Source organism: Phocoena sinus, chromosome 2 (assembly GCF_008692025.1).
Source record: "Phocoena sinus isolate mPhoSin1 chromosome 2, mPhoSin1.pri, whole genome shotgun sequence".
NCBI classification, from domain to species: domain Eukaryota; kingdom Metazoa; phylum Chordata; class Mammalia; order Artiodactyla; family Phocoenidae; genus Phocoena; species Phocoena sinus.
In genome coordinates this window covers 267,839-287,166 of record NC_045764.1, presented here as the reverse complement: position 1 = coordinate 287,166, position 19,328 = coordinate 267,839, and the positions used below count along the sequence as shown (strand labels likewise).

General features: G+C 39.9%; 1 protein-coding gene across 8 annotated transcripts in view; it reads left to right on the top strand.

Annotated features, from left to right (window-relative positions):
* The window catches only part of MKX (mohawk homeobox), a 95,075-nt gene that overhangs the window by 57,382 nt on the left and 18,365 nt on the right, over positions 1-19,328 (top strand). For 5 of the 8 annotated variants that reach the window (XM_032621229.1, XM_032621228.1, XM_032621233.1 and 2 more), the window contains 2 exons: positions 3,335-3,368; positions 3,474-5,512. The exons of 2 other annotated variants lie outside the window; for them this stretch is intronic. In XM_032621229.1, coding sequence (XP_032477120.1) covers positions 3,335-3,368; positions 3,474-3,660 — 221 coding nt within the window. In that variant the 3' untranslated portion in view covers positions 3,661-5,512. Of the gene's footprint in view, positions 1-3,334; positions 3,369-3,473; positions 5,513-19,328 lie in introns of those variants that run through there. One more of the 8 variants, XM_032621237.1, reaches the window with a different exon arrangement.

The following is a 19,328-nucleotide window of genomic DNA, read 5'->3' as shown; positions in this document are numbered from 1 at the left end:
GACACAAAATACTTGAACCAGATAAGTGCCGGTGAGTTTCTACTTCAAAGGAAAAGAGCACATGAAAAAGAACATTCCACGTTTAGCACATTTAATAGAATGAGCGGATTGTAAATTGTCTGAGTCCCCCTCAAACGACCTCCGTTCTCTGAAGCCGCTGGGGCGTCTCCCCAGGTTTCATCTCAGCATCAGGAATAGAAAACAGTCTCCCCAGATTGCCGGATGCTTATACTCCTTTGCTTTCCTACAAAAGTACAAATGTTTCAGAGTACAGGGGCCCCTGTCTGCTGTCTCCCCTCTGCTGGTGCTTCTGGGAACCGCTGCTCTGCAGGAGGTGGCTCTCGGGCGCACGGAACCCCGGCGACATGGGCAGCTCGCCAGCAGCAGCAGAAGCACGCCCTTCCAGCAACAACTGAAGTTTTGCACCAAAACTACCCTCGGCACAGAGATGCCCCCAAAGCAGCTTTTGACCCCCCAGCAGTCAGCTTTTGCTTGTTGGTTTGAAATCTTTGACATCGCACTTCGTTACATGCTGTTTGCACATTTACTACTGATAGAGAAGCAAAGTGTGTCTTCTCTTCATTCCTTTTTATGAAGCCTTTTCTTCTGTTGCTGGGAAAGGAACCTGAATCCATACCAAATGACATTGAACTGAGTGCCCTCTCTGCCTTAGAAATAAATTACAGGATTCATCTTTGCTGCGAGGACATTGTTGAAATTCGTGAAACTAATTAAGAATACCCAAACGGGGATCGGGGTCTCTGTGTTTACACTTCAGAGGTATTTTCATAGGCACCAAACTGTAAAACACATACACCCCAAGAGTAAGCAGAGTTTTATAACTTCACGGTTGGCCGTAGTAAACTTGTTTCTTGGTGGCAGGATTCTGGCAGGCAGCCATGGGGGCTGGTGCTTGTGGCGTCTGGCTGGCCGCAGGGATGCAGAACACCCTAGTTCACACTTCACCTTAAACAAGCTCTCATGGACCTTCCCAGGGACCTACATATCTTCCTTCCACCTACAGAGTCGGCAGCCACGGGCTTCCTTCCTGTTGTCTGCACTCTGTTGCCCATCCAGGTGGGGGAATCGGATGCTGGTCCCCTGTGTACATGCGAGACAGCTTCGTTCGTAAGCCAGAGCATCAGTTACATGGTCTTTTCTGAATTATGTTTTGTTATTTCCCTAATGTTATTTAACCTTCATGGAACTTATTCTGCTTTTGCCAAGTCTTTCCATTGGATAAATATCTCCATAACCTATTGCTTCACTTTGGCAACAGAATTGTTGCAATTTGTGGGCAGAATTGAGCAAAGGCCTAACTCGTTTTTTTTTCTCTCTGTAAAATGTCCAATGTTGTTAGCTTTTCTTGTCCTAAACAAAGGCACTGACTTATTCTCTGTTCTGGTAGTGCCTTGTATCTGTCATTATTGAGCAGAGATTTGCAGTTAATAGCACCAAACGGAGAAAGACTTGACAGACAGCAGAGACACTGATGCCGAATAAGCTAAGACACAAAGGGCTTGGAGTTGTGCCCACATGTAGGACGTGATCTGTAAACGAGGATTATGAGGGTTCTGTGAATCCAAAGTTGTCATTCTTTTTCTTCAATATTATAATTCCAAAATTATCAACAGCAGAGGTGTAGCTAACCATCCAGGCCTACCTCGTAGGGGCCGAAAGATCCAGAGGCTAGCAGGGCTCCAGAGCGGGACCAACTACGCAGGAATCCAGTTATTTTTCCAAAGATCCCTAAAACGAAAGGAGACCAAAGGGACTAACGTTTATTGTTCCATTCGGGGCCAGACACACTTCATCTCACTTACTTTTCGTGACAACCTTGCCGTTTATTCACTACGCGCTTTTGTTGTGTTTGCCTGTCTTCTTTTTCAGCAGGGTAGGTAGGGTGACCCTGAGTGAAAGGCTGTGCAAAGAGCTCCCAGTGACCGTTACTGTCTCCCGGTCTACACTGCCTGGCCTGACTCAGGATGTGTTAACATCTTTCCCTGACTCTTTTCATCCATCGAGGGCATCAAGGTTTAGCTGCCTTGTCGACACGGTCACGTCCCTGGGAAATGTCGCCCTGCTGGGGCTATATCGTGATCGTGTTCCTGATCTCCCCCCCCCCCCCCCCCCCCCCCCCCCCCCAGGTCTCTCCGAGTTCCACGACTCTCTGGGAGCCCAGGGCTGGAGATGAGGCTGCACCGCGGCAAACTAGCTTTGAGCACTGCCGGGGAGTTCGGGGAGGAGAACAAAGGGAGGGAACTGAGGGCAGGAAAAGCCAGCTTTCCAGAGGCCGTGGAGCCCAGAGACGCTGTGAGCAAACTCCCTGTTCCCGTGCTTCCTGTGTGGGGTGCAGGGCTTCGTTCTGTAGGTTCTCAATGGTGTTTGTCGCTGGTGGTGGTGGTGCTGGTGGCGGAGGTTTAACCGCTGTATTTCTGGCGTCTCTAAGGCTGCTGGGAGCTCCAGCCCCACTCTGTGTTCTAACCTCCTGTGCCATGCCGCTGCCCCCCTTTACCCTCTGGAATCTTTCCCTCCAGCATGTCTATCTTTGTGTTCCTGATACCTTGCTCTTTTGGCCAGAGGAGCTCCCCCAGAGAGGGTTAATCCGGATCAAGAACCCGTTTCGTCTTCCTTTATAAGGTGTGGTTTTGATAGACATTCGTGCTCCGAGTGAAGCAGCAAGCCTGGCTTTCATGTCCTGCGGGATGAGGGGTCCGTGTGGAGCTCACAGACCAGTGCCTGCTTATTCCAATCCGCCAGGAGTCCAGCGTTGCTGTCAGCACTGGGTCTGTTATTCATCGGCTAACTCGCCAGAGGGGACTACCTGCCAGTCCTGTTTCTGAGATGAAGGTTTGATTTCCATGAAATCATAGACTGCCGAGCCACAGGCACCCTGAAGATCATCTAGGAGCTCCTGTGCTTTATAGTTCAGGAGACTGTACCCCAGACCTCATGCAGCACCACAATCTGCCCAAAGGCACATGGCCGGAGAGTAGTGGGGTGAGACCAGAACCTGCCCCGGAAGTCAGCACTCTTTCCCTGTGCCATCGCCCTTCTCACCAAAATGCCCAATCAGTGTCTCAGAACAAACTGACCTCAGATGTTTGTATGTTTATGAGAGCCACTTTTTATTCTTTATTACCTGTTCTCATCTTATTCCTGCTTCTTTGCAAAGAGATTTTTTTTCACATCTTCGTAAAAAAAAAAAAAAGTGTAATCAATTTTCAACATGTTTCCTGACGAACTTTCAGTCCTCGTAATTAATGATGAAAGGCCTGAGATTCAAAAAGATAGCAGAAAAGAAAAGTAATCAAATGTTTGCTTTTCTTTACAGACACTCTGGAAAATAGATCCAGTAAGGGTGACAGGTGAGCGGTATGTTTTTATTTGCCATTTGTGCTTTTCAGTGGTGGTCTTCTCTACGTGCGCCGCAGTGAGTTTGATCATTTTCTTTCTGTTCTGCTTAAATGTAGCGCAGCTAATAGAAAGGGACCAAGCAAGGACGACACGTACTGGAAGGAGATCAATGCAGCCATGGCCTTAACAAATCTCGCACAGGGAAAAGACAAGCTGCAGGGGACCACCAGCTGCATTATCCAGAAGTCGTCCCACATTGCAGAAGTGAAGACGGTCAAAGTGCCCCTGGTTCAGCAGTTTTAAGAGTTTGTCACTTTTCAGATCGATGGCTGTTCTTCACATCAGTGTTTTTTCATAAACCCTCATCCTAGGGGCTGGAGCAGCAGTGAAGATGACTCCTTTTCAAGCCTCTTCCTATTTTTAATCGTCCTAAATATATCATTTAGTTGCTTCTATAAAAGACGTATAAATTATAAGACCTCACTTTAATCAAAAATATTAACTTATTTTATGTTACTCCAAGTATGCATAAAACGTCTGCATTGCTATTACAGTAAGTGCCTTGCTTTCCCGAAAATAAGCTGCAACGTAGGCATAGTAGAGCAGCTGTGCCTCAAAATGACAACACCACAATGCTCGTGAGACTGTGAGTGCCGTTCCAGATGGACCTGCCCACGCCAGGACTCAGACCATAACTGCCGAAAGCCCTTGAAATGTATTCACTAACTCACATGTTAAAACTCGGAAATCTGTTCAGCCCAAATGAAATGTTCCTTTAAAACAAAAAATTCTGAAGTATTTTAAATTGTTCAGTGTGCTTTGCAGAGGGACGGTGAGAATTTTATGCACGTATCTTGCCTGCATATCTGGTTGGTTACAAACTTCCAAAATAAAAGGTTCGGGGATCACACAATGTGTACATTCAAGAAAAATGGCAATGAACGTGATCAGAAAAGAAGTTTTTAAGCACTGCTGGAAAACACCACAATGCTCTTCAGAATTGATTTGGATTTTCTTTTTCTCAAGTTTTGCCGAAGTTTTCAAAAAGTTTATTATCTAAATAACTCGAAATGTTCCCGTATAAAACTAAAACTGTAGTTTAGGTTTAAAAACATAATCCTGTTTGCATTAGAGTTCAGTGTTTTTTGTAATGGAAACTGTTTTTCATATGGAATAGCTAAAAACCTCTTATTTGGTCCATTTCAAATTACAGTTGCTGATGGACAACTTATATTGCATTGAGAACAAGGTAATAAAAGAAACGTATCTCGATGTGAATATACATATACACACAAAATTGATTTTTAAATTTAAAACATATGGGAAACAAAACATTGAACAGTCTCTGACTTTTGCCAAATAGGACATTAAGGTGAAATCATGTATTAAAAGAAAGAACATTTTGTCTCTAAATTAGACTATCATGGAGTGAGAATAATCAATATCAAGAAAGGTCTTTTTCAATCAAACGTTAATATTCTAATCAGCTTGGGGAGGCTTGAAATTTGAATAAACAGTAGGGATGCCAAATATAACAGAATATTTGTGCTCAGAGAAGTAAAAAGGATTTGTCTCTTTTATGGTGGGATGTTTTTTCTGAGTATGTAACCTATTTTATAAATTTTTTTTGAAACTGGAAAGCGTTTTTGTGAGTGTGAATGACAGCCAACAGTGCAGCCACGTGGTGACATTTTTCTTTATTTTGCAAAATGCTTTTAAAACCAGAGGCTGCTCTAGTTGATATATGGACAGTATCAGTCTTGATATACATTGTAGGACACTTTTTCATGTAACATAACATTTGGGGATTGGGTTTATTTAGTGTAATGAAAATAATTTGATATTAAGATATTTTGTACATATATATATTTTTACTTTGATTTCTAAATTGCTGTTTGCAGTAAGAGTAAGTGCAAGGCAAGATATGTAAGTTATGACTGTATGATCAGATGAAGTATGAGTTCTTCTGGTTTACAAGATCCTTAAATAGTTACAGATCCATGATAAAACTTTGGAATCTTTATAAAACAATTTTTCAAAAATGTGATCATGTCAGTGAAAACGAAGGACAAGTACTTCACTCTTTTTCATACTATTATAAGTTATTCTGGTATTAAATATTTTAATAAAATTGTTTTTGTTTTTACATATTTCAGTTAGATGAATGGATGCTGGTTGTTTTTTTATTTGAATTAGTCATAATTCATTTTTACCATCTTTTCAAAAAGAATCAACAGATTTGTTCTATGTTATAAACCATGGATGACAAGCCAGTATAGGACAGCTCTTTACATGATTTTCTTTAAATACCAAAGCTTGGAGTCTGGCCTATAAACACATCAAGGCGATTTGATAATTAGCACATCCTGGCATAATAGCTCCAATTGCAATTATTTTTACTTTATTTTTTCTTTTGCTGCTTTCACATTTTCTGGAAATCAAAGTCCCCCCGATCCTTTAAAAGCATCTTCAACAATGCTGAGTCAGCTGCTGAGACTCTAACTCATAATTTATGTTGTAGAGAAATAGAATTACCTCTATTCTTTGTTTTGCCATATGTAATCATTTTAATAAATTTAATAACTGCCAGGAGTTCTTGACAGATTTAAAATAAAAGTTAATTTCTAGACCTCAATGATAATATGAATTTTGTTTTCCTTTGAGAGCTGACCAGGTGGAGAGGGCAGTAGAACACAAGGGTCCATTATATGCCATAATTCTCCTTAGGTTGGTCAGGGATATGATATCGGGGCACTGCATTTGTATTAGGGTTGAATTTCATCTCCTTAGACCACCAACCCACCCTTTAAGAGCCGAGGAAAAGTATGGTGCTAACGGTTAAAATACATAACTTCAGAATGAACATTTTCATTAAAAACCTTCCAGTAGCTAATACAATACGCAGTATTACTGGGTGCTCTGCACTGGAGAGAACCTTGGCTTTGAGGCTAAACAGATGTACGTTTGCATCCCAGCTCTGCCACTCACTACTGTCGGGTCCAGACTCAGTCACTCTCAGCTTCCGTTTCTTCACCTGCAAAGTGAGAGTAATGAGTTACACCCTGTAGACTTTGCTGCAGGGTTCAGAGACAATATACAATATATAAAGTGCCCACCACAGTGCTTGGCATGTAATAGGTGCCCAATAAATGGAAGGCATTATCACGTAATTTTAATTCCCTTATATAGGGTTTATGTGCAAGAAAGTAGAAACATAAATGGAATATGAGACGTGGGTAGTTTAATAAAGAGCCTTGAGAAGGGAAAGCTGTCTGATGTGAAAGATTGCAGTGAAATGGTAAAAGTTGGCGTCAGAATTAGAACTTCAAGAAAGATCATTTCATTGTCATGAGTCTGAAACTCCTGGAGAAAAGCTTAAAGCAGAACAAAGGTAGGGAAGAACAGACATGCCCGTAGAAGACGCAGCATGTGCGATGCCTTCATTCCGAACAGCAAGAACTGCTTTCCCCTCTTTTTTCCTGCTTGATCCTGTTCAAGATGACTAAGAACTCAAGCTGCTGTCTGTACTCTGCCTGCTCCAAGTAGCAATGTTTAGCGAACAGTGGCAACGGCCGTGGTCTGCATTTAAACTCATCCAGCTCAAAGGCATCACATCGTGCAAATAAACACAGAAAATAAGAGCAAGCTGCGCAGACTCTTGCGTCCGGGGCCGCTTAGGTCGACCACGCCTTGGAAGGCAGTGCGGGGTGGCGGTAGAGCTTGGGCCCGCGCAGCCTGGCTTGGCCTCTTCACTTCTGAGTGACTTCGGGGAATAAGCATAAGGCTTCTGTACCCAGTGTTTGCATCTATAAAATTTGATCTATGAAATTTCCCTACTCCAAAGGTCTGTTATGAGGATGAAGTAAGACAGTGGATAGAAAAGTGCTTTGCCAACTGCATGGTACTGTACAACTGTTAGCGATTATTAATGAGTTCCAGATGACTCGGAAAGGCCTAATATCCCATAATTTTTGGCAGAATAAATTGTGGTTTCCGTGAAGCATAGAGGACCCCTAGATTTTGAAAAGACTTGTTATGTGCCACCATCTTTGGGCCTTCTTGAGTACAGAGTCTTTTGGTCCTGTGCTTCTTTATAACAGTTATGATCAGAATTAGGTCATTGATTGTCACACTGCAGGGGCAGAGTCCTGACTTCACCGCTTCCTAGCTTTGAGACCCATCCTAGAGACGAACTAAAAATTTGGTTTGGTTGGTGTGTGCATTGGCCATAATGAACTTTTTTTAAGGTGAGAAAAACAGATTTCTGAGTTTGGAAAAACAAGCTGATGTGTTGTTACATCTTTACACAGATGACTCCATGGAAATCCATCCCATGTAAAGATTGTCTCAGTACGTCTTCTGAAACAAATCTCAGCCCAAGTTTCCAGTTTCTGGAAACCTGATCTGCAGTGAGCCTGACTCATGACTTCTAAACAAAAATTTTTAATTCATGTTTTAAAACATTATAAACGTAGCTTGTGCTAGTTGTAGAGACATTGAAGCAGTATAGAGGGACACAGATAAAAAGTTCCATGCCCTATCTCTCCACGATCCCAATCCCACATCCCAAAGATAACCGTGGTTCACAACGTCTTGTGTATGCTTCCAGAAACTCTATGTACATACAACCTTGTGCTTTTTCATCTTGTACTTGGTACTATATTCCTACTGCTTTGCAACATTTTTTACACTCCATCCTATGTGTGTATACATATCCAGTATATATACATATATACTATATGTAGCTTTCCTTATTTTAAATGAATGCATAGGATTTTGGTTCAGGTTATTAAATGTATCCAACAAATACCCCTATGGACTTAAGAGTTATTTCCAACTTTTAGTTATTACAAACTAGTGCTATTCAAAGTGCTGTTTCACATCGAGATAAGGAGCTTTCGTCCAAATACAAATCAATATACTGTTTCCTTAATCAAGAAATTCTTTCTATGAGAAAAGATTGTCACCTGAACTCACGGTGCTCCTAGAAGTGTAGCTGAATTACATCCTGGCCCCTGATCTCCCAGCAGACCAATAACAAGCCATCTGTAGATTATCACTGCTGTGCACACCGTGTTTCAGTCGCACTGTTACAAATACTGATGCAGTGAACCTTCTTGTGTGTATATGTCTTCAGCCACTTATATGTCTGTGGAAGTAATGTGTCGAATGATAGGTACGTTAAACATTTTGATGGATGTTGACAAATTACCATTTTAAGGTTTTACCATTTTACACTTCTAACAGTAGGGTGTGAGTGTCTGTTTTCTTCCAATTGGTCAAAACACTGAATATTACTAAATTTTTCAATACTTGACAATGTGGTGAATAAAAAATGATATCTCAGCGTTGTCTTACATTATACTTTTTAAAGATGAGTGATGTTGTGCATAAGCTTATTGGCCTTTGGTATTTCTATTCAGTGAACTGCCTGTTTATATCTGTCTGTCTGGTTTCCCTCCCTCCCTCCCTTCCTTCTTTCCTCCCTCCCTCCCTCCCTCCCTCCCTCCCTCCCTCCCTCCCTTCCTCCCTTCCTTCCTTCCTTCCTTCCTTCCTCCCTTCCTTCCTTCCTGCCTCCCTTCCTTCCTTCCTTCCTTCCTTCCTTCCTTCCTCCCTCCCTTCCTTCCTTCCTTCCTTCCTCCCTTCCTTCCTCCCTCCCTCCCTACCTCCCTCCCTCCCTTCCTTCCTTCCTTCCTTCCTTCCTCCCTTCCTTCCTTCCTTCCTCCCTTCCTTCCTTCCTGCCTCCCTTCCTTCCTTCCTTCCTTTCTTCCATTTGTTAGTGATTTGTATGAGCTCTTTGCAAATCTAAAGTACCTTATCTATAATACAGGTTGCAAATATTTTCCCAGTTTTTAGTATATTTTTTACTTCCCTTATATTTTTAAAATCCAGAACTTAAACATCACATGTGCATATACACAGGGTGTATAAGAGGTACTACATGTATTTGGTCATCACAGAAGCAGTGTAGCTCTAGAGCCAGAATGCTGAGGTCCAAATTCTATCTCTTCTGCTTACTAGCCCTACAATCTTAGACAAGACACTTAACCTCAGTTTCCTCATCTTTAATATGAGTCATAATAATACTTCCTAGTGCTGTGAGATTAAATTAGTTATTATATACAAGAGCACTTACAACAATAGTACCTGTTAGGTACATAGTTAGTGCCTAGATTGTAAAAAGATTCACCCAATTTTCTATTAGATTTTTGGTTCACTTTTTTCTTTTTTTTATTAGTTATCTAGTTTATACATATTAGTGTATACATGTCAATCCCAATCTCCCAATTCATACCACCACCACCACCACCCGCCCCGCTTTCCCCCACCGGTGTCCATACGTTTGTCCTCTACATCTGTGTCTCTATTTCTGCCCTGCAAACTGGTTCACCTGTACCATTTTTCTAGGTTCCACACATATATTCGTTAATATGCGATATTTGCTTCTCTCTTTCTGACTTAATTCACTCTGTATGACAGTCTCTAGGTCCATCCACATCTCTACAAATGACTGAATTTCATTCCTTTCTATGGCTGAGTAATATTGCATTGTATATATGTGCCACATCTTCTTTAACCATTTATCTGTCGATGAGCATTTACGTTCCTTCCATGACCTGGCTATTGTAAATAGAGCTGCAATGAACATTGTGGTACATGACTCTTTTTGAATTATGGTTTCCTCAGGGTGTATGCCCAGTAGTGGGATTGCTGGGTTGTATGATAGTTCTGTTTGTAGTTTTTTGAGGAGCCTCCATACTGTTCTCCGTAGTGGCTGTATCAATTTACATTCCCACCAACAGTGTAGGAGAGTTCCCTTTCTCCACACCCTCTCCAGCATTTATTGGTTGTAGATTTTTTGATGATGGCCATTCTGACTGGTGTGAGGTGATACCTCATTGTAGTTGCGATTTGCATTTCCCTAATGATTAGTGATGTTGAGCATCCTTTCATGTGTTTGTTGGCCATCTGTATATCTTCTTTGGAGAAATGTCTATTTAGGTCTTCTGCCCATTTGTGGATTGGGTTGTTTGTTTTTTTTGTTATTGAGCTGCATGAGCTGCTTGTAAATTTTGGAGATTAATCCTTTGTCAGTTGCTTCATTTGCAAATATTTTCTCCCACTCTGAGGGTTGTCTTTTCGTCTTGTTTATGGTTTCCTTTGCTGTGCAAAAGCTTTGCAGTTTCATGAGGTCCCATTTGTTTATTTTTGGTTTTATTTCCATTTCTCTAGGAGGTGGGTCAAAAAGGATCTTGCTGTGATTTATGTCATAGAGTGTTCTGCCTGTTTTCCTCTAAGAGTTTGATAGTGTCTGGCCTTACATTTAGGTCTTTAATCCATTTTGAGTTTGTTTTTGTGTATTGTGTTAGGGAGTGTTCTAATTTCATTCTTTTACATGCAGCTGTCCAGTTTTCCCAGCACCACTTATTGAAGAGGCTGTCTTTTCTCCATTGTATATTCTTGCCTACTTTATCAAAAATAAGGGGACCATATGTGCGTGGGTTTATCTCTGGGCTTTCTATCCTGTTCCATTGATCTATATTTCTGTTTTTGTGCCCGTACTATATTCTCTTGGTTACTGTAGCTTCGTAGTATAGTCTGAAGTCCGGGAGCCTGATTCCTCCAGCTCCGTTTTTCTTTCTCAAGATTGCTTTGGCTATTTGGTGTCTTTTGTGTCTCCATACAAATTGTGAAATTTTTTTATTGTAGTTCTGTGAAAAATGCCCTTGGTAGTTTGATCTGTAGATTGCTTCAGGTAGCATAGTCATTTTCACAATGTTTATTCTTCCAATCCAAGAACATGGTATATCTCTCCATCTGTTTGTATCATCTTTAATTACTTTCATCAGTGTCTTATAGTTTTCTGCATACAGGTCTTTTGCCTCCTTAGGTAGGTTTATTCCTAGGTATTTTATTCTTTTTGTTGCAATGGTAAATGGGAGTGTTTCCTTAATTTCTCTTTCAGATTTTTCATTATTAATGTATAGGAATGCAAAAGATTTCTGTGCATTAATTTTGTATCTTGCTACTTTACCAAATTCATTGATTAGCTCTAGTAGTCTTCTGGTAGCATCTTTGGAATTCTCTATGTATAGTATCATGTCATCTGCAAACAGTGACAGCTTTACTTCTTCTTTTCCGATTTGGATTCCTTTTATTTCTCTTTCTTCTCTGATTGCTGTGGCTAAAATTTCCAAAACTATTTTAATAACAGTGGTGCGAGTGGACAACCTTGACTTGTTCTGATCTTAGTGGAAATGGTTTCAGTTTTTCACCACTGAGAACGACGTTGGTGGTGTGTTTGTCATATATGGCCTTTATTATGTTGAGGTAAGTTCCCTCTATGCCTACTTTCTGGAGGGTTTTTATCATAAATGGGTGTTGAATTTTGTCAAAAGCTTTTTCTGAATCTATTGAGAAGATCATATGGTTTTTCTCCTTCAGTTTGTTAGTATGGTGTATCACATCGATTGATTTACATATATTGAAGAACCCTTGCATTCCTCTGGGATAAAGCCCACTTGATCATGGTGTATGATTCTTTTAATGTGCTGTTGGATTCTGTTTGCTAGTATTTTGTTGAGGATTTTTGCATCTATGTTCATCAGTGATATTGGCTTGTAGTTTTCTTTCTTTGTGATATCTTTGTCTGGTTTTGGTATCAGGGTGATGGTGGCCTCATAGAATGAGTTTGGGAGTATTCCTCCCTCTGCTATATTTTGGAAGACTTTGAGAAGGATAGGTGTTAGCTCTTCTCTAAATGTTTGATAGAGTTCGCCTGTGAAGCCATCTGGCCCTGGGCTTTTGTTTGTTGGAAGATTTTTAATCACAGTCTCAATGTCAGTGCTTGTGACTGGTCTGTTTATATTTTCTATTTCTTCCTGGTTAAGTCTTGGAAGGTTGTGGTTTTCTAAGAATTTGTCCATTTCTTCCAGGTTGTCTATTTTATTGGCTATAGTTGCTTGTAGTGATATCTCATGATCCTTTGTATTTCTGCAGTGTCAGTTGTTACCTTTCCTTTTTCATTTCTAATTCTATTGATTTGAGTCTTCTCTCTTTTATTCTTGATGAGTCTGGCTAATGGTGTGTCAATTTTGTTTATCTTCTCAAAGAACCAGGTTTTAGTTTTATTGATCTTTGTTATCATTTCCTTCATTTCGTTTTCATTTATTTCTGATCTAATCTTTATGATTTCTTTCCTTCTGCTAACATTGGGGGTTTTTTTGGTTGATGTTCTTCTTTCTCTAATTGCTTTAGGTGCAAGGTTAGGTTGTTTATTTGAGATTTTTCTTGTTTCTTGAGGTAGGATTGTATTGCTATAAACTTCCCTCTTAGACCTGCTTTTGCTACATCCCATAGGTTTTGGGTCATCGTGTTTTCATTGTCATTTGTTTCTAGGTAGTTTTTGATTTCCTCTTTGATTTCTTCAGTGATCTCTTCGTTATTAAGTAGTCCCATTTGTTTGTTTTTATTTCCATTTCTCTAGGAGGTGAGTCAAAAAAGATCTTGCTGTGATTTATGTCAAAGAGTGTTCTTCGTATGTTTTCCTGTAAGAGTGTCCCGCCTTACATTTAGGTCTTTAATCCATTTTGAGTTTATGTTTGTGTATGGTATTAGGGAGTGTTCTAATTTCATTCTTTGACATGTAGCTGCCCAGTTTTCCCAGCACTACTTATTGAAGAGACTGTCTTTTCTCCATTGTGTATCCTTGTCTGCTTTGTCATAGATTAGTTGACCATAGGTGTGTGGGTTTATCTCTGGGCTTTCTGCCTGTTCCATTGATCTATATTTATGTTTTTGTGCCAGTACCATATTGTCTTGATTACTGTAGCTTCATAGTATAGTCTGAAGTCTTGGAGTCTGATTCCTCCAGCTCTGTTTTCTTTCCCTCAAGACTGCTTTGGCTTCTCAGGGTCTTTTGTGTCTCTATACAAATTTTAAGATTTTTTTGTTCTAGTTCTGTAAAAAATGCCATTGGTAATTTGATAGGGATTGCATTGAAACTGTAGATTGCTTTGTGTAGTATAGTCATTTTCACAATATTGATTCTTCCAATCCAAAAACAAGGTATATCTCTCCATCTGTTTGTGTCATCTTTGATTTCTTTCATCAGTGTCTTATAGATTTCTGAGTACAGGTATTTTACCTACTTAGGTAGGTTTAGTCCTAGGTATTTTATTCTTTTTGTTGCAATGGAGAATGGGATTGTTTCCTTAATTTCTCATTCCGATCTTTCATCATTAGTGTATAGGAATGCAAGAGATTTCTGTGCAATAATTTTGTATCCTGAAATTTTACCAAATTCATCGATTAGCCCTAGTAGTTTTCTGGTGGCAACTTTAGGATTATCTATGTATAGTATCATGTCATCTGCAAACAGTCACAGTTTTACTTCTTCTTTTCCAATTTGTATTCCTTTTATTATTATTTTTTTTATCTGATTGCCGTGGCTAGGAATTCCAAAACTATGTTGAATAAGAATGGCAAGAGTCGAAATCCTTGTCTTGTCCCTGATCTTAGAGGAAATGCTTTCAGTTTTTCACCATTGAGAACGATGTTGGCTGTGGGTTTGTCATATGGCCTTTATTATGTTGAGGTAGGTTCTGTCTATGCCCACTTTCTGGAGTTTTTATCATAAATGGGTGTTGAATTTTGTCAAAAGCTTTTTCTGCATCTATTGAGATGATCATATGGTTTTTATTCTTCAGTTTGTTAATATGGTGTATCACATTGATTGATTTGCATATATTGAAGAATCCTTGCATCCCTGGGATAAATCCCACTTGATCATGGTGTATGATCCTTTTAATGTGTTGTTGGATTCTGTTTGCTAGTATTCTGTTGAGGATTTTGCATCTATATTCGTCAGTGATATTGGTCTTTAATTTTCCTTTTTTTGTAGTATCTTTGTCTGATTTTGGTATCAGGGTGATTGTGGCCTCATAGAATAAGCTTGGGATTGTTCCTCCTTCTGCATTTTTTTGGGAAAAGTTTGAGAAGAATAGGTGTTAGCTCTTCTCTAAATGTTGGATAGAATTCATCTGTGAAGCCATCTGGTCCTGGACTTTTGTTTGTTGGAAGATTTTTCATCACAGTTTCAATTTCATTACTTGTGATTGGTCTGTTTATAGTTTCTATTTCTTCCTGGTTCAGTCTTGGAAGCTTATGCCTTTCTAAGAATTTGTCCGTTTCTTCCAGGTTGTCCATTTTATTGGCATAGAGTTGCTTGTAGTAGTCTCTTAGGATGCTTTGTATTTCTGTGGTGTCCATTGTAACTTCTCCTTTTTCATTTCAATTTTACTGATTTCATTACTCTCCCCCTTTCTTAATGAGTCTGGCTAAAGGTTTATCAATTTTGTTTATCTTCTCAACGAACCAGTTTTAAATTCATTGATCTTTGGTATTGTTTTCTTTGTTTCTGTTTCATTTATTTCTTCTCTGATCTTTATGACTTTTTTCCTTCTACTAAGTTTGGGTTTTGTTTGTTCTTCTTTCTCTAGTCCCTTTAGGTGTAAGTTTTGATTGTTTATTTCAGATTTTTCTTGTTTCTTGAGGTAGGGTTGCATTGCTATAAACTTCCCTCATGGAACTGCTTTGGCTGCATCCCATAGGTTTTGGATCATCGTGTTTTCATTGTCATTTATCTCCAGGTATTTTTTGATTTCCTCTTTGATTTCATCAATGATCTCTTGGTTATTTAGTACCACATTGTTTAGCCTCCATGTGTTTGTGTTTTGTATGGTTTTTTTTCCCCTGTAATTGATTCCTAATTTCATAGCATGGTGGTCAAGATGCTTGATATGATTTAAATTTTCTTAAATTTACTGAGGCTTGATTTGTGACCCATTATGTGATCTATCCTGGAGAATGTTCCATGTGCACTTGAGAAGAAAGTGTAATCTGCTGTTTTTGGATGGAGTGTCCTATAAATATCAATTAAATCTATCTGGTCTGTTGTGTCATTTAAAGCTTGTGTTTCCTTATTAATTTTCTGTTATAGCTGTTAGCATTTGCCTAATGTACTGAGGACCTCCTATGTTGAGTGCATATATATTTATAATTGTTATATCTTCTTCTTGGATTGATCCCTTGGTCATTATGTAGTGTCCTTCCTTGTCTCTTGTAACATTATTTTAAAGTCTATTTTATCTGATACGAGTATTGCTACTCCAGCTTTGATTTCCATTTGCATGGAATATCTTTTTCCGCCCCCTCACTTTCAGTCTGTATGTGTCCCTAGGTCTGAAGTGGCTCTCTTGTAAACAGCATATATATGGGTCTTGTTTTTGTATCCATTCAGTGAGCCTTCGTCTTTTGGTTGGAGTGTTTAATCCATTCACATTTAAGGTAATTGTCGATATGTATGATCCTATTACCTTTTTCTTAATTGTTTTGGGGTTTTTTTTGTAGGTCTTTTTCTTCTCTTGTGTTTCCCACTTAGAGAATTTCCTTTAGCATTTGTTGTAGAACTGGTTTGGTGGTACTGAATTCTCTTACCTTTTGCTTGTCTGTAAAGCTTTTGATTTCTCTGTCGAATCTGAATGAGATCCTTGCCGGGTAGAGTAATCTTGGTTTTAGGTTCTTCCCTTTCATCACTTTACATATATGGTGCTACTCCCTTCTGGCTTGTAGAGTTTCTGCTGAGAAATCAGCTATTAACCATATGGGAGTTCCTTTATATGTTATTTGTTGTTTTTCCTTTGTTGCTTTTAATAATTTTTCTGTGTCTTTAATTCTTGTCAATTTGATTACTATGTGTCTCGGTGTGTTTCTCCTTGGCATTATTCTGCCTGGCGCACTCTGCACTTCCTGGACTTGGATGGCTATTTCCTTTCCCATGTTAGAGAAGTTTCCGACTATAACGTCTTCAAATTTTTTTCGGGTCCTTTCTTTCTCTCTTCTTCCTGTCTGGGCCCCTATAATGCGAATGTTGGTGTGTTTAATGTTGTCCGGAGGTCTCTTAGCTGTCTTCATTTCTTTTCATTCCTTTTTCTTTATTCTGTTCCATGGCAGTGATTTCCACCATTCTGTCTTCCCAGTCATTTATCCATTGTTCTATCTCAGTTACTCTGCTATTCATTCCTTCTAGTGTATTTTTCATTTTATTTATTGTATTGTTCATCTGTTTGTTTGTTCTGTAATTTTTCTAGGTCTTTGTTAAACATTTCTTTTTTTTGACATTTTAAATGTAGTTTTTTTAAAACATCTTTATTGGAGTATAATTGCTTTATAATGTTGTGTTAGTTTCTGCTGTATAACAAAGTGAATCAGCTATACGTATACATATATCCCCATATCCCCTCCCTCTTGTGCCTTCCTCCCACCCTCCATATCCCACCCGTCTAGGTGGTCACAAAGTACCCTGTGCTATGTGGCTGCTTCCCACTAGCTATCTGTTTTACATTTGGTAGTGTATATATGTCAGTGCTAGTCTCTCACTTCGCCCCAGCTTACCCTTCCCCCTCCCCATGTCCTCAAGTCCATTCTCTATGTCTGTGTCTTTATTCTTCTCCTGCCCCTAGGTTCATTAGAACCAATTTTTTTTTTTTTTTAGATTTCCATATATATATGTTTGCGTATGGTATTTGTTTTCCTGTTAAACATTTCTTGTATCTTTTTGATCTCTGCCTCCCTTCTTTAACCGAGGTCCTGGGCCATCTTCAGTATCATTATTCTGAACTCTTTTTTTGGAAGGTTGCCTATCTCTACTTCATTTAGTTGTTTTTCTGGTGTTTTATCTTGTTCGTTTATCTGGTACATAGTCTTCTGCATTTTCATTTTGTCTATCTTTCTCTGAATGTGGTTTCTGTTCCACAGACTGCAGGATTGTAGTTCTTTTTGCTTCTGCTGTCTGCCCTCTGGTGGATGAGTCTATTTAAGAGGCTTGTGCAAGCTTCCTGACGGGAGGGACTGGTGGTGAGTAGAGCTGTGTGTTGCTCTGCTGGGCAGAGCTCAGTAAAACTTTAATTCACTTGTCTACTAATGGGTGGGGCTGAGTTCCCTCCCTGTTGGTTGTCTGGCCTGAGGTGACCCAGCACTGGAGCCTACAGGCTCTTTGGTGGGGCTAATGACGGACTCTGGGAGGGCTCATGCCAAGGAGTACTTCCCAGAACTTCTGCTGCCAGTGTCCTTGTCCCCATGGTGAGCCACAGCCACCCCCTGCTTCTGCAGGAGACCCTCCAACACTAACAGGTAGGTCTGGTTCAGTCTCCTATGGGGTCACTGCTCCTTCCCCCAGGTCCCGACACACACACTACTTTGTGTGTGCCCTCCACGAGTGGAGTTTCTGTTTCCCCCAGTCCTATTGCAGTCCTTCAATCAAATCCCACTAGCCTTCAAAGTCTGATTCTCTGGGAATTCCTCCTCCCGTTGCCAGACCCTGAGGTTGGGAAGCCTGACGTGGGGCTCAGAACCTTCACTCCAGTGGGTGGACTTCTGTGGTAATAAGTGTTCTCCAGTCTGTGAGTCACCCACCCAGCAGTTATGGGATTTGATTTTATTGTGATTGTGCCCCTCCTACCATCTCATCGTGGCTTCTCCTTTGTCTCTGGATGTGGGTTATCTTTTTGGTGAGTTCCAGTGTCTTCCTCCAAACTCTGGAACTCCACACTCCCATACTCTGGAAGCTTCCCTTTGGATGTGCTGCATCTCCCCTTCCGTGCAGGTCCTTTTGGTTCATTTTTGTATGTTTAAGTCTTGGCCATTTATTTTGGCATTAAACCTGAGCTGGGCACTCCTAAAAATTAAATACTTATGTATAAATCTAACAAAATATGCACAAGATCTCTATGAGGAAAACCACAAAACTCTGATGAACAAAATCAAAGATCAAAGAAGAACTAAAAAAATTGTTCCATGTTAATGGTTGGAAAGACTCAATATTGTCAAAATGTCAGTTCTTCCCATTTTGATGTATAGATTCAATGCAATCCCCAGCAAAATCTCACCAAGTTGTGGATGTCAACAAACTGATTCTAAAGTTTACATGTAGAGGCAAAACTCCCAGAATAGCCAACAATATTGAAGAAGAACACAGTGGGAAGATTGATACTACCTGACTCCATGACTTGCTATAAAGCTCCATCAGGGCAGTGTGGTGCTGATTAAAGAACAGACAAATTCAACAGTGCAACAGAATAGAGAGCCCAGAAATAGACTCACACAAATACAGCTAACTGATATTTGACAAAGTAGCAAAGGCAATATAATGGAGAAAAGATAGTCTTTTCAACAAATTGTGCTAGAATAAGTGGACATCCACATGCGAAAGAAAAAAAAAGAATCTAGACACAGTCCTTTCACTAATTCACAAAACTTAATTCAAAATGGATCACAGATCCATTTACATAAAACGTAAAACTACAGAACTCCTAGAAGATAACACAGGAGAAAACCTTGATGATCTTGGGTATGGTGATGACTTTTTAGATACATCAACAAAGGCATAATATGTGAAAGAAACAATTGATAAACTGCTTCATTAAAACGAAAAACTTCTGAAACACAATGCCAAGAGAATAAGACAAGCCACAGACTGGGAGAAAGTATTTGCAAACAACACATGTGATAAAGGTCTCTTATCCAAAGTAGACAGAGAACTCTTAAATTCAATAAGAAAACAAGGGGGCTTCTGTGGTGGCGCAATGGTTGAGAGTCTGCCTGCCGATGCAGGGGACACGGGTTTGTGCCCCTGTCCGGGAAGATCCCACATGCCGCGGAGCGGCTAGGCCCGTGAGCCATGGCTGCTGAGCCTGCGCGTTCGGAGCCTGTGCTCCACGACGGGAGAGGCCACAACAGTGAGAGGCCCGTGTACTGCAAAAAAAAAAAAAAAAGAAAACCTGATTTTAAAATGGGCCAAAGATCTTAACAGACACCTCACTAAAGAAGATATACCGATGGCAAATAAGCATATGAAAAGATGCTTCACATCATATGTTATCAGAGAAATGCAAATTAAAACCACAATGAGA